This window comes from Antrostomus carolinensis, unplaced genomic scaffold, assembly GCF_000700745.2.
Source record: "Antrostomus carolinensis isolate BGI_N321 unplaced genomic scaffold, ASM70074v2 scaffold9242, whole genome shotgun sequence".
NCBI lineage: Eukaryota > Metazoa > Chordata > Aves > Caprimulgiformes > Caprimulgidae > Antrostomus > Antrostomus carolinensis.
In genome coordinates, this window is record NW_010300159.1 from 19,466 (window position 1) to 35,405 (window position 15,940).

Below are 15,940 nucleotides of genomic sequence, written 5' to 3' on the forward strand. Positions count from 1 at the left end.
CCAGGAACCACACCTTCACAATATGGTATTGGGTGGCTCCACTCTCCAGACTCCATGCATGTAAGTTTAGTCACTCCTCTCAGCTGAAACCCTTCTTCACAGGAACACGTTACTTCACTGCCAACACTGTAACTGTCCCCATATAAATGGCCATGCTCTGGGTGTCCTGGATTGCGGCACTTCACAGGTTCTGAGGAGGAAGAGAGAAACTATCAACAATATAACTAAGTACCAGGTTTTATGAACAAGTTGCAGGATATACCCTTGGGAATTTCCTGAAAGTAGGAAGGCAGAGCACATGGAAAACACTTATAAGTAGTTTACAGCCTTACCAGCTTTTCTCTGTTCTGTATGTAAGTGACACTGAAGACTCATACAAGTAAGCTAATCTTGATATGGAAGACACTTCTGTAACTGAGTTTGCATTCAATGTCAGAAGCAAACACCTTGCAATAACTTCCCCTCTGTGAGGGAAAGTCCATTCCAGCATGTCCAGCCCTGAACATAAAATCATCTCAGCTACCTTTTATCCCAACCTATGCCACTGTCTTGTCATCTTCATGCAAAGTTACCTTGCTTAATGTTTCTACAAACAGCTCAAGCCCTACTCAGATGTCTGTATTCAAATATTTCTTCCCTGCACACCTCTGCTCTGAGAAGTGACACGTTGTGGCATGCAGCCTTTCCAGGTCCTCAGCACATGTGCTCCATGTGCAAGAGGATTTTGCATGTGTGCATGTCTTGGAGCAGAATCCCAAGGACAGCTGTCTCCACAGGGAGAGCTGAGTTCTCAAGAAACAAAAAAGACACTTCATGACGGCTTCATTCAGGCCAAAGTGACGTGGAGATGAAAGCATGCCTGCCCTGTACCGCCCTAGATCTCAATAACTAGCAACTGTCTCCCACTGGGGGAGGCAGGATACTGGCCTGTACAGAACCTTGGAAAGGCTGTCCTGATGTTTTTCTTTCCCATACCTGCACATTTTTTACCATCTCCTGTGTAAGGAGGGATGCAAGTGCAAACATAGGATCCATTTGTGTTGAGACAAGATGCATGCTCATCGCAGTCTGATCCAACAGCGCATTCATCAACATCTACAAAAAACAAACACAAAAAAAAATGTCTCTAGGGTGGTATTTGCAATAAGCACCTGCTTTAAACTTCTATTATTGTCAAGAGGAATCACTTAAATTAGTATAATTAAAAATCACTCTTACTTCAGTCCCTTTTGGATGCATTAGTAAAAATATTTAAATTAATATTTATGCTTTCTATATAATTTACTATACAATATTGTGAAATGTGAGAAAATCAGAGACACATCCAATTAACATTCAGTCAATACTTCCACAAAAAGTATCTAGTTCCCAAACAGTAGGAGAACAGACATTGTAACTCATGTGCTGTTACTACTTGTTTGGACAGTCACTATGAGGGAAGCTGTCGGCATTAAACACTTCCTTGGTAAATCTTCTATATCTTAAGCTTCCCACTTGTAAGACAGGAAAACTTAGCCAAGAGGGGAAACACTCTGAACAAAATATGATTAGAGCCCCATCTCTGCTGGAGAAAATTACATTAGACTAGCAATGAGAAGTGCCTGCAATTGCCAGAAAAATTAAAATTAGTTAAAAATATATTAGTTACTGCAATTAACTATTAATACAATAGTAAATCAATATACAATAAATACAACTGTAGTGCCTACATATGCCAATTGATGATGTATGCTCTATGAGGCTTTATACTGTAGAGCAAAAAAAATCCTTCACTCCAGAATACTTCGTATCAGCTTTCAAATCCTGACTGTGCAGAAGTGTTCTTGGTATGCAAACAAGGAGTCACAAATTGCAAAGGGTCAGTTTCAAGGTATCTAATTGAAAAATGATGGCATCGGGGATTATTCCTCATATAAACCGGACTGTTAGAGACAGACAGAACAATTCTTCATTTAAAAGCCCTGCTACAGGACAGCTGTTGAACTAGGTATACTATGCAGACATACAGCTGGAGTTCTTTGCCCATTTCTAGGCAAAAAAGCAACTTAGTTAAAAAAGCAACAAAATTTACTGAATTGGTGTGTTTATTCTTCACTGCTGAATGAGTCTGGCCAGCATGAACAGAACCTAACAACGTTCTGAAAAGAAAAGGAATTTTTTTCAGACACGAAGAACGAAAACTGCACCTTAAAATCAGAATGGTTGCCAATTACACAAACATCAGGAGAATGCAAAGCGCTACCACAGCAGAACTGGAATAACTGCTCCTCCTGTAATGTCTTGTAAAGCAAGGAAGAGTGGAAGGACACTATGAATCAGAGTCATAACAGAGCAAAAGGAATGCCCCAGGGCATAGATGTACCAGGTCTTGTTAGCACGTGACTGGAGCGTGAATCAGAAAGGTAAAGGGTGGGTCAGAGTGCCAAAGTCACTCTTGTTTTCATTTGCCCCTTATTCTCTGCTTTATGAGAGACAAGGCAAGCTGGAAGGTGGGGTACAGGGCTTTTCCTTCTCAATGACATGCTTCCTACTGCACACATGTTGAACTATTTGGACAGCCTTGCAGCATCTGCTCTGAGCCTGCTCATCTTTAGGCTTTTGCATAAAGTGCAAAGGAGAAAAGCAAAGAGAGGAAAAACAGACTGGATGGTCTGGTGGAGGTTCTGAAGGAGTCTTGGTAGACAGAGTACTATGTAAACAGATGGATCCTACTCCAAAGTGAATTTTGACAGAACTAAAGACTGTTGGCTTTCCTTTTGCTCCTGTTGACTGAAAAAAATTATGTGCTATACCTACATAAAATTAAAAGTCAAATCAAACACAGACCTTGCTAGGTTGCTACCCCATAACTCCCAGGTTAGGCATGACAAAGCAGCAATCTGAGTGCAGCTAGCTGGTGGACTCGAGTAGAGATCTGCTGGAGTCATGGCCCTACAAGAACAGTCACCCCCTGTCCTCTGTACACCATATAGTGCTGGTGTGTCTCATCTTTCAGCTCTTGCAGCTGCATCTGGTACATCAGATCCAGCTGACCAGGAAGTACGTTATGGGTGGCAACTACATGAACCTTGATGTCCAGAAATGCACTCCCAGCTCTCTCAGTGCTACGGCTGCTTGCTGAAAGGTGTGTGGGAGTGACAAATAAATCCCCACAGTGGAAGAAGGCTCAGAGGAGATGGCCAAGGGTGATCCGCTCAGGGAACAATGTGGGGTGTGACTGTTACAAAGAAGCTGACTCAACAAAAGGGGACAGGAAGGTGGTGTTTGTTTTAGCTATCAACAGTGGAGTGGATCAACTAGTGGTGTAAATACTTCCCCCTGAGTTCAATAAAAGAGTGTGAATAAGTTAGCCAGAGCAGCACAGGGCAGAATTGAATGCATGACTCAGGCCAACACAGAGTATAAAAACTAGACAACTAGCAATGGGCTTGAGCTGGCTTCAACCCACACACTCACTCTCAGCTACTGGGGGTGCCCAGGGTCATGATGGTGAGCATATCATAGGGACTGGCAATGGGCAACAGATTGGTATTGTGACTGAACTTTCTAGCATCAACTATCTTCAAATAAGTAAATCTGAAATTAAACTTTACAACCTCCACATGTGGAACACCTAAAAGAACCTGGTCAGAGAATATGGGACACCAACAGCACGCTGAAGCACAGGGAAATGCACAGGTTAGAAGCAGAGAATGCCAGGACTCAAGGTGCTTAATAAACCTGGAAGGAGAGAGGCTGGTAGTGTAGTGCAGGCTTATTGAGTACAGGGTGTGGGGCATGTAAGATGACTGACAGAGAAAGGTGCCAGAATGTAGTTTTGGTTTAACATAATGCTGAGCACAGTATTTCAGTAATGTGAATATTTTGGAGTGTGATTTCTGAGAATCTGGTCAGCGTTCACAATTTTTGAATGAAATCCCACCCAAACCCAAGAAGTGCAAGATTGCTAGCCCATGCAGCCACATATATGGCACATCTCACCAAGGCAAGATGGTGAAATGCTGTTCCAGCTCCCATTGTCCAAGCACAACATCCTGGAGTCGCCCAACAAATAGTAGCCATTGTTGCAGTGATAGGTAACAGTACTGCCAGCAAAAAAGTCTTCAGCTGAATAAAATCCATTTTCTAAAGGTGGAGGCACTCCACAGCTGATTCCTGCAACATGAGTGAAAAGAGGGCACACACATTAGCAGAGCAGGCACAGATCAACTTCAGAATAACTCCACATGAGAGCCACCACTGGAGATTTTTTTCTCTGCAACTGTGGAATCCCATGTGCAAGAGGGTCCAGACCTTTTCTGAGTCAGCCAACTGATTCCAGGCCTGGTGGAGGGTCTTGTTTTGTGAGCACCTGTCAATCAGAGACTGAGCAGGACTCTTCAGCTCCTGCTATTCTGCTAGCTCTGAAGGAGACCACAGAATCATAGAATGTTGTGAGTCGGAAGGGACCCACAGGGAACAATCAAGTCCAACTCCTGTGCTAGCATAGGACAATCCTAAGATTCAGCCCATGTGTCCGAGGGCCTTGTCCAAATGCTTCTGGAATCTCGTTAGGCTTGGTGCCATGACCATCTCCTTGGGGAGCCTGTTCCAGTGCTCCACCACCCTCTGGGTGAAGAACCTTTTCCTAATGTTCAACCTAAACCTCCCCTGGCACATCTTCCTGCCATTTCCCCTGGTCCTGTCATTGCTCACTAGAGAGAAGAGTTCAGCGCCTGCCCCTCCTCTTCCCCTTGTCAAGAAGACATTGTGCCTATGATCTGAGCAGATGCTCTTCAGTCACAGGACACTTCCCCTGATAATCAATGATCCTTGGTGAGTTTTAAGGAAAAAGGAAAAGTAAGTTTGCCTTCATGGAGGTTCCTGTATTTCCTTTCACTGAAAAACAAGCTGAATGTTACTGTGTTTGAACACTGCAAAACTAGCTAACAGATTACTGCAAAGAGGCTACAATACTGGTCTGAGACCAGGGAGTGCATCAACAATGGCAAGATTGGAATTGACCTCATATACAACCCTGGGCATCACTTGGACTTTGACTACAGTAAATAAGCCCTTCTGATCCCAGCTGTGCCAGCAGAAGGCATTACTGTACCTGTCTGCCAGAGTACACTATTTATTCTAGCAGAGCTGCTTCTGTGCATCTTCATTTCAATCAAGAGGACATGAACTTACTCCAACAGCTACACAGCTCATCTATGTACACAGACTGTAGCAACCCCTTCCTCCCCAGCCATATGCAATGATTACACAACAAGACACTGAAGTGTTCAGAGCCCGTGGTAACAGAAGCCAAGTACTTGCTGTAGAGTGACAGAACTGAAGAGCCTGTAACAAAGCCAGCCTGTCAGGGGATGGGGATTTGTAGTTTTGGGGGTCATTGGTAGCAGGAAGAGGAAAAGGATCCTGGTGGGTGAAGGCAGTGATTACAATGAGCCTGATTCAGTCAGTAGAATAACTTTTTCTGTACCACACCTTCCACTATACACCCTGTAGTTCTTTATGCAGGAAATATAGCTATCTTCAACTCACTCTTATTTATCAGGTACTTGTGAACCAGGCTAAGAAAAGCCAGTGGGTGAGTCTGGCCCTCATTCACTCAGCATGTTTGTAGCAGGTCAACACTGTTCTGTCTGAGCTCTATGCTCAACAGGTAATACTACCTGGCCCAATACAGAGGAATCAGATGACAACACTAACAGGACTCTGGTGGCTTGTCACTGATAACACATCAAGAAAGAGCAAAGCTGTCTCTGCCCATGAACTTATGCTCTGCCCAGCAGGACTTGCTTTTGGGTAAATCTTCACATGCACTTTATTTGTTAGGCAGAAGAGGAGACAGATCCTGGATTTGTGCTATGAACAACTGAATTAAGAAGAAGACATGAAAATAACATAAAATCTAGATCAAACTATCTTTAAGGTACTTTTAACAAATTTGATTATTTTTTCCCAAAATTCTGATCAATTTTGGGGTCATGCAATACCTTCTAGAGCTAATTTACTATTCTGCTGAAATAAAAAATATAGTCACCTCTAACACATGCAACTGCAGTCACATGTACAGTCACAGCCAAGGAGAACCAAAGGAAAGGAGAAGGCAGGAACAGGAAAGCAGGAATCAAAGAACCTTGCCACCCTGAATGTATACAGCCCAGTTTCTTAGAAGAAATTCTGTAAGTCTTGGAGCACATTTAAGTCCTAAAAGAAATATCTGCTGCCTTTGAAAAAATTATAACACTTATGTTAAGGCTTTTACTTCAAACCAGATGTCTCAGTGACACTTAAAAATCACAGAGATATTCTAGCATTTCCTGGGCATCTTCCACACTCCTGGTGCCACTGGAGGAAAGTTTGGAGTACCAGATTGCTGATCCAGACAGACTCATTTTGGCCATGGGCATTAGAAGCTGAATGAAAAAGGTGGCAGGATTTGATCATGGTGTAGTTTCTGCTCAGTAAAATATGAGTTTAGTTTTAAGCATATATGTATATGCAGTAACATTGATGGAATCAACTGCATCATAGCTACAGGGATAAACAGGCAATGAATAGTGATAGGGGTCCAAATAAAAGCTACGGTTTCCTAATCCTGCCAGCCCACTGAGACAACTCACTTTCACAGCGGGGAAAAGGCCGTGTCCACTGTCCCAGGTTAAGGCAGTGTTGAACAGAGTTTCCCACTATCTGGAAGCCTGGGTCACAGGAAAGGCTCACTTTTGACCCTGGCTTTAAATCAGCAGAAGAGGCCCGCAGATGTGGTATGGATCCTTGCAAAGACGGACAGTCTGTGGACAAAATATATGCATACAGTAAGAGATATAGCTATGTGCTGATACGAGTCAATTTCTTAACCTGATTGTTTGATCCTGTATAAGTTTATCCAGGAGAAAGCTTTGAGAAGTGTTATGTATGCCACATAATGCTTGAGTTCAAAGGGTTTTGAGAATCATCAACATGTAACATCAGAAAAGGAATCTATAGGAGAAGAGGTGAGGAGGCACTAGGTATTTTAATACTATCCAATTATTTTTAGAACAAAAGACAAGAAAAACTTCTTTCTGACCCAACGCCATCTTCACTCTTTCACCATCTCAATTCAGGAAGCAATAAATCTCCATCAGAGATTCCAACGAACTTTTGTTACAAAACCCTGGAATTCGAGGAATGAAGGGCTGAATGTTCTCACTGTCAAATTACCAAAATAATTTATTCAAGGTTAGTAGGGTAAAGGCTGAAAGCTAGCAGATTTGACCCCATAAAAGAGTCTTATAATATTGTTCAGAAAAAAAGGGTTCTAGGAAATAAAGTTCTAACCAGCACAAAATATACTCTTGTAATCTATCTTCACTCTTCCAACAACTCCTGGCAGGAAATCTGGCCAGGCTAGTACATTTCCTTTTTGGAGTTCTTCTGGACAGGATGTAGCCAGAGATTTTACCTATGGATTTAAAACAGTTGATTAGGTGCTGTTTAAGGACCACGTAGGAAAAGATTGTAAAAATATATTCCTTCCATGTCTGCATGCAACACTAGAACAAATAATTGAATAAGTGATGTTCATCCTTTCTAGCACAAGAGGCTTCTGGCTGAACTACTTGTTATTCTGTACTTACAAGCCAGCTAGCTCTGGACAGGTACATACTGAGGCAATACCCGAAGGAATACTTGTCACACAAGCAAAGTATAAAACACAGTTCTTGAAACACAATTGCGTTTAACTGTTAGCATGAAAGAAAAATTATTTATGTCACAGAAAAAGGCAGATATGGGAATGCAACCTGAAGAGAAAACCTGATGTATTTGCAGAAAAATATTAAATAGGAGCCAAAAGGAACTTAACGTTAAAGATGTGCATTTCACAAATTCTGCTAGCACTGCACCACATTGAAGGAACAGAAACACAAAAAGGAGCAGTTTAATAAAGCAATTTGTTGTTTCCGGGACAAGAGTTCTGTGAATTCAATGCACTAGGCTCTTCAAAACACTGTGGGTATGGCCCACCCACACCAATACCAGCAGTAGTATTGGTTTTGAATTGAACCAAAGCAGAACAGGACCACAACTAACCACGTACTGAAACAGGAATTATATAGGCAAACTCAGGATAGGAGAAAGAAAGGAACACACTGTTAGATCACAGCAGATTAATATCTGATGGAAAAGTTTTCCATTTAAAAGATAACTCCTTTAATGGAACCACTGGTTTCTTTTGCATTCTTACTACAAGAAACTGAAATGCCAATGGGGATCCATAAGCTGTTTCAGTATTGTATTTTAAAGTAAAAAAAAAAAAAAAAATTCAATAAGGTAAAAATATTTCTGCTTGTTCACTGTGACTCTGAGAATTTATTAAACATGGTAACATAATTGTATTTCTATCTGACCATCACCAAAAGGAACTTGGGGACTACAACCCCAGATGGCACAGCACTTTTAAGCTACTCAGACACCAGAGTAAATTATATGCAATAGTAAGAATACGCAGACAGACCTTAATGATGGGATGTCACATAAGTATTCCACAGTGGTCCCTTGTAAGGAGCTCAGATGTCCTGACCCCAACATTTATAAAAAAGAAGGCCATCTAGTTCCACTGGATGCTCAGGGAGATTTGTACTACATGAAAGTGTTTTAAAACTCCGAATGACAGACCAGGGCTTGGATTCACTATGCATTGTCTTTGTTCACTGTAACTCCAGGAAAAGAAAGGAAACATAGTCCTAGAAGGTGAGTGGGATTAAAGTGTATTATTGGCACAGCATTCCCCATCAGGCCAGATGCAATCATATCTCAGCTACGGAACTGCTGAAAAAAACCATATGTGCCCTGAGGAGAATAAATGCACAGAAAAGGGATAATTAAGGATTTCCTCTACTTTTAAGATACCAGAGAGGGAAGTGGTCTATGGAGAAAAGATGATTATTCAATTAAGAGAACATGTTAGTAATTAGGGTACTGAGACTACTTCCTACTCTTTGGCTCTCCTGTGCTGGAGGGTCATTCCAGTAATTCCCTGTCAGGGAGAGAGGAATGTTTCCTTCAACAGTGTGAGAAAATGAATTAAGAAGAGCAAAAAAGAGCAGCCCAGTGGGCTGTGTACCTCCCGGTACAGCCAGCCTGCCCATACAACACGAGCAGCACGGCTTCAGGGCTAGCTGGTTAGGAAAGAGCAGGTGTGGCCAGGTCATGCCAAACAGCTGGGAAACTGCCTTTCTCAGAAGGGTGTCTGGCTTCTGTCAAGTCTCCAGTAGATGAAATCAACTAGCAAGAATAATGTGTTATACTGTCTGTCTTTATGAGAAAGGAAGGTACACCATGAACCTCAGATTGAATTATTCTCACATTTCCCCTACCCTGAACTCCAGTGAGGTGGTTCAGATGCTTCTAGAGTCAGCTTAGCTGGAGAAGAGAGCAACCTGCTCTGTTTATTCTGAGGCCATTTCAAACATCTCACTTCAACAGTACATGCTGATGGAAACTGCTTAGGCCAAGGGCTGCAAACAAAATGTGAGGAATGTGCAGGGAAAAACTTCTAGTGTGGGAAAGGCAGGTTTGAGAATTAGGCCTTCCAGGTCATATGATGGAGAATGGAGGGCTGGAAAGGACCTCACAGTCCCATATAGACCACTTAGATTTCTGCTGCTGTCTACTCAGCAAGAAAGCAACCAGACTGTTGGTTTACCTACACAAAATTAATGACCAAGTGTATGATCAACTAAAGTACACAAAAATCTTAAGGGTGGACTTTGCCTTTATGTTATTAACTGGGCAACACATTCTGTCAGCCTACTTTCCTTATTGGCCAAGAACAGGAAGGTAAGACTTACTGAAGAGTTCCAGCTGGCCACAACAAACTGATATTAACAGGTAACAATAGCGATTTATTATCCCAAGCTCTGAAATGAATTAAGTTAAAATTTTACAGGACGCTTACTTGGCTCAGCTCCCTGTTAGGTCTCACCTCTGTCTTTCCAGATCAGTAATATGGATCCCATACATGAAAGGCAATATTTTCTTCCTTGTCCTAACTGTATTGCATTTGAAACAAATGGGAATTTAATCAAGCCTCTCTATTAAAGACAGGGGACTACTGAGAAAGACTTAGAGAATCGCACTTAACCTCTTCATCAGTGTGTCATGTAAAATCACATGTATACTTATCAGCCTCAAAACTGCTAATGAACAAAAACCTCAAGATTTGACTTGGTAATGCAACGACTGGTGACCCCAAAAGTCAAGAACAGTAGCAGATTGCTGGGCAGTTCTGAACTTAGCAGAAAGCCAAAGTAGCAAAGAAAAGGAGAAAGAAGCAGAGGAGACATTTGGATGCTGGAAGCAAAGCTTTTTCTGTTCATTTTATTATTTCTTATTTGGATAATGGGTAACAAACATTGACAAACCACCAAACAGTGGCAAAACCTTAAAAAAAAACCACCAGGAGAAGAGCAAAACCTTTTAATCCAAAGACTCTCTTCCCAAGAAATGCCTCTAACTTTGAACATTAGTCCTTGCTATTCAAGTGTTATCAACAGTTCCATAATTTCTGACCTTCAGGACTGAAATACTAATGACAAGGAAGTGGTGATGGAGCACACTGTCATCAGGTTTGCAGATAATATCAAACTGGGAGGCCCAGTCAGCACGCTCAAGGACAGAGCCACATCCATAGAGACCTTGACAGGATGGAGGAATGGGCCAACATAGACCTCATGAAATTCAACAAGAACCAATGGAAAAAGACCTAGGAGCTCTGGCAGGTAGTGAGCTGAGTATTGGCCAGCTGTGCACCCTGGCAACAACAAAGACCAACAGCATCCTTGGCTGTGTGATAGGGTCACAACCAGAAAACAAAGGAAGGGATTATTCCCTCTTCTCAGTGCTTTCCAATTTGGACTCCTCAGTACAAGAAAGACATTGACAAGCTGGAGCAAGTTCAGGGGCGGGCATCAAAAAAGGTGATGGGCTGGAGCATTTGCCCTGTGAGAAGAGGCTGTGGGACCAAGGCTGGTTCAGCCTGGAGCAGAGACAGCTTTTGGGACACCTAACAGCAGCCCCAGGTAGCTACTATGAGGACGTGATAAGTGTATAGAGTCAGGCTCTTCACAGCAGTGCATGGTGGGAGACAGCAGTTATAAACTGAAGTGGGAGATCCCAACTAGGCATAAAGAAAAAAAAAATTCACTCTTTGATATAACTGAGCACTGAAGCTTGTCTCCCAGAGAAGCTGAGGGACCACTGTCCTTGGAGACATCTTTTGATCTACATTAATTTTTTAACTCTGTCAAAGTTTAGTGCTAAACCCTTGTTTTTAGTACCTGAATAAAAGTAGCCAAATATTCAGTTATGCTGCTCATTCAGACTTTTATAGCTCAGATTTTTCACAGTGTCTAATTGACAGAAATTAACTGTCAACTGTCATTGACAGAAATTCTCATACTTCCCCTCTGGTGTTTTACCAGTGCCTTCACACTGGGATGAGGGAACTAAAACTTGTATAACAAGCCCTGAGCTCATTTCATTGTTTTAATTCCCTCTTCTAACAGGACTGCTAGCTTTTGTGTACACCTTAATTTCTCTTTCAAAGCTGCATAATACAGAAAGGCTCAGTCAAAATAGAAGGTGATTTCAGTGTCGATTTTACCACACTTAGTTTTGCTTAAAGCTACTCTACTTACTAAGCTAAGCTTATTACCCTAAGCCAGAGCTCCATCTGGTCCCCACTGACTTCTGTGGTAAAAGAGATCTATCTGATATGCTAAAGTGGAATGCCTTTTCAAATGTTCATTCTACATGCAGAGCCCTTTGCTCAAACACTGCAGTAAGGATTTACCTGCTGTGGAGAGAGGACGTGGTCCCAAATGTTGAGCTGGCTGATGGAGCCCACAAAAGATTCAGCTGGGTTGAACCCTTCTCCTTTCTGATCTTGCTCTTGACCCAGTACGAGTGCACCACCACCTAAACTCATAGAGAATTAGTACAGGGACAGGAAACAACACCTTACAGCAGGGATCCCTACAGGAAGATTAAAAACTAAGCAAAACAAAACTTTTGCTACTCAACGTTACTAGGAATTTGTAGTGCAGAAGATCAGTTGCCTTCAACAAATTCTCTCAGCAAACCCCTGGGAAGCCTCATGCCAGACTGAGGCTAAGTGAGTACAACAATTTGGAAGTGACTCTCAAATATCTGTTACTGCTAAACTCATGCTGATCAGAGCAGAAGTTTTACATGACTGCTTCAGGAATGGTACTGGTTCTAAGAGACCACTACTAGCTCAGCATTTCAAGCCTATTACAGAGCAAAGCAAAATGCAGGTTTGAGCAGGTGGGGTTTATTTTACAGTGCTAGCTTGCACTTCCTGCTTTAAACAAAGGCTTAGAAAGTCAGATACAACAAATCTGATTCCAAACCCTCAGAAGCACAATAGTGATTGGATGGTCAACGTTCTGACATGCCATACAAGTTAAATTTCCTCTTCTTGAATAGCAGCACAGATGATGTGGACATTCATTTTGTATGTCACAGGATGCGTGAACAAGGGCAAAAAGTAATGGAGACTGCACACTTCGTTAGGTCTTGTCTCTGGAGGTAACTCCAAGGTAATTGGGAAATGCTTCACTTTTTAAAAATATTAATTTTTTTTTGAAATTCAATGTAAATTCTGATGGTGGCAGTATGAAAACACTATCAAAACCAAATCTCTTTGCAGCAATCGAACATCAAGCCTTTCACAGCTCTTCAATTATGAAGGTATTCCTTTTTGTGTCTTCTGGTATTACTAGAAAGACTGCTGATCACAGGAGACAATGAAATAGCAAAACCCACCTTATTACAAAAAAATGCAAACATAAGTTTAAAAAGATGTCTGAAAGTAACAGGAGAAGGTTAATTCAGTCAATTCTGAGCACACATTTGTAAGGGAAATGCCAGTTCAGATTAAGTTGATTGTGTGAGAAACCTATTCCCACAAAGCCATTCCCAAATTAGCTCAGCACAGGCTCCTTTGTGGACTAAACTCTGTCAATCCAAAATAAGTTACCTACTGGAAATATGCACTTTGTCTTCAGCAAGGCTGAGTGAGGGAACTGTCCTCATGAACAAAAATAGCAAACATGAGCTTTGCATAAATGCCAAAAATACGAAAACATACTAAAAACACCCAAATAAACATCTCCTTGCAGACATAGCAAATTCTGCAATAAAACCAGAATGAAGGCAACAGATCTGGTATAAGATAAATAAAGCATACCAGGGATTTTTGACCCAACAGAGAGACCGCTGCCTCCATCAGACAGTTTTCCATCGATGTACACTTTCCATGCCCCATCTGTGCATGTCCACGTGACCGCAATGTGATGCCAATTACCATCATTCACTGAAGGACAGTCTGTGATCCTTTCTTTTCCATTGACATAAAGAACCCAGCTGCATGGAAGGAAGACGAAGGCATACTCAGTTGCATGCAGCAACTTTAAAAGCATGGCCTATTCCACTTGACTCAAAGAAACATTATCTGCCAAATGAAGTAGCCCCGTCTACATCATACAAGAAATCTCTCTTGAAAGACCATCATACAAGATACCTCGCTCTCAGAGAACTTGGAAGTTCCAGTTACCATGTGCAAAGGATGGTGAAATAAGTAATGGGTTATTGTATCAAAACGTGAAGACTCAAGTCATGGTTGCATAGTGGTTTCTTAAACTTTGTCCCTTGAGTCTATCCCTGGTTTTGGAGTCAGACTACAAGTACTCTGAGTGCTGAGCTCTCAATGCATTATTTAAAGATAATGTAAATTCAGTTCAGACAGAAGTAAGAATGTAAGTTCAGACAGAAATATCCTGATTTCTAAACTTCACTGCTCTCTTGCCATTACTCTCTATTTGGCAGAAAGTGAAGGAAACAAAGCAAGAAGACCAAAACAAAGAGGCAACTCCAGCTACCAAGTTTGAATGCAGATTTTTCTACCTCAAAGTAGGTAAAGCTGATACTCAGACTGCTGGTCTATGCTTTCTTTATCAATTTCAGACACCCATAAGCTACAGAAAAGCAGAACTGTGACTTACCCATTGTAATCAGTCAGAAGAAATGCATTATCACTTCCATTCTCCACTGCATAAGAAATGGGAGTCCCGTAGTTTGTGGTGTCAGTGGATCTCATCCAGAATGTACAGGTGATATCACCAAGAGATGGGAAGACACCATCAAGCATGACATATCCATAGATACCAGAGACTTCAAAATCAAGATTGAAACCAGAGGACTGTTCTGCAAGAAAGATAGAATTTTCAGAGCTACATTCCTGAAAACCCAGGAAGACAATCAAATGGAATCTATGCAAATGCAATAAAATGGAATGCAATCCATGTACAAAAATTATTCACTTCAAATTGATCAGAAGTAGAAAGAATGTATAGCAGTCTAACATCAGCCAGCATACAGAGCTTTCCAAGGCTAGAAAACACACAGGGTTTGAATAAAAATGACTGGAAAAGAAGCTGATTATCTAGCAAGCAATGAACATGAACCTTTCTTTTCAGTGCTCTATCAATAAAATGACATATCCATCTGCCATCCAACAACCCAAAGAGGTGTGATCATCTGGTTCCATCTTATTCCACAAGAGTCAAGGTTAAAAAAAAAATATATATATATATATGTGTTTTACAAAGATACTATGACATAGGATGGCAGGTCTAAATAACCTACATGTCCTCTACTGTCTCTGTAAAATAAACACAAGTTCCTCAGCTCCTGTTTAAAGATTCATCAGCTACTAGTATAACATTTTATAATTTTCATGGAGTTGCTAAAAGACAATTGGATTTTAGTCTCATGTTTATGTGGCCTAACTCCAGCATCATCCAAGAGGCTGCATTAGGTGTGACTCATTTTGCCTGACCACAGGGAACTTGATGCCCATTGAGAACTTGATGCCTTTAGGACTTCTAAAGCTGAGGCTACCACATACTCATCTCTAACTCTGTCATGCAAAGCCCTACATGAAAGACAAGAAACAGAAAGAGCTAATTAACTCAAATACACAGAGCAAATACAAATTAAACCTGACAGACCTACTAGGTATTAAAAAGATAGAACTGTGCCTTAGAAAAGAGAAATTAAGATAAATATGACACAGCACACATGCTGTTACTTGTCTGCAATTACACTTATTAACACAAAAGACACACAGGCTTCACTCAGCCTCTCAAAGTCCCACCACCCTAGCTGCCTTCTGGGAAAGCTGTATGGAATTAGCCCACCCAGTGCAAATCTTGCCCAGAGACTCAGTCAAGCCACCTTTTTCTGACCCTTGGTCCTGTGTACCTGTTTCACACCTGCTGCCTGTAAAGCCAGGGGGACATTTACAAATGTATGAGTTCAAGGCATCCACACACGTGGCTTGGTTTAAGCAGGGACTGGAGTCACAGTCATTGATGTTCACTTCACAGTTTAGTCCTGTGTACCCTGTTACACACAGACACCTAAAGAGGAAAAGAGAAGCACACTTCAAAGGTGGCTGCTGTCACAACAAAGAATCCTGGCTATAAGGCTAGGTCCACCAATGGGAATGGCATACACTGGAAAAAAAAAAATCAACAGAAGAGATACTACAGAATGAATGGAGTTTTACTTTTGTTGTTCCTTTAAGTATGGTTGAATTCTATTAGCTGAATAATATTTCTTCTTAATAGGGACAATAAAATATTTATACAGAATATCTGTGTTTCTTCACATGAAACTGTGAGAGGCAATCATTGCATTCCTGTGAGTGAAGCATGCCTTCTAAAGTCTACAGAATTATAGATGAGAGGTACTCAACTCTTCAGGCAGATTTGCTCACATAGAGGGAAAACCAAGGAAGCAGAAAGGCACCAAAAACTCTGGTACTTGGAAAATCAAGGTGTTTCAAAGACACCAAAACTCTGGGACTTTGGGG

The 15,940-nt window shown here is 41.4% G+C and overlaps 1 protein-coding gene across 1 annotated transcript in view; it reads right to left on the minus strand.

The window, feature by feature from the left end:
* Positions 1-15,940, minus strand: part of SVEP1 (sushi, von Willebrand factor type A, EGF and pentraxin domain containing 1) — a gene marked incomplete at both ends in the record, with an annotated part of 92,796 nt that overhangs the window by 19,053 nt on the left and 57,803 nt on the right. Inside the window, 9 exons of the mRNA XM_010163031.2 lie at positions 14-190; positions 976-1,095; positions 3,982-4,155; positions 6,618-6,788; positions 7,318-7,441; positions 11,834-11,958; positions 13,253-13,428; positions 14,067-14,268; positions 15,328-15,485. Coding sequence (XP_010161333.2) covers positions 14-190; positions 976-1,095; positions 3,982-4,155; positions 6,618-6,788; positions 7,318-7,441; positions 11,834-11,958; positions 13,253-13,428; positions 14,067-14,268; positions 15,328-15,485 — 1,427 coding nt within the window. The remainder of the gene's footprint in view (positions 1-13; positions 191-975; positions 1,096-3,981; positions 4,156-6,617; positions 6,789-7,317; positions 7,442-11,833; positions 11,959-13,252; positions 13,429-14,066; positions 14,269-15,327; positions 15,486-15,940) is intronic.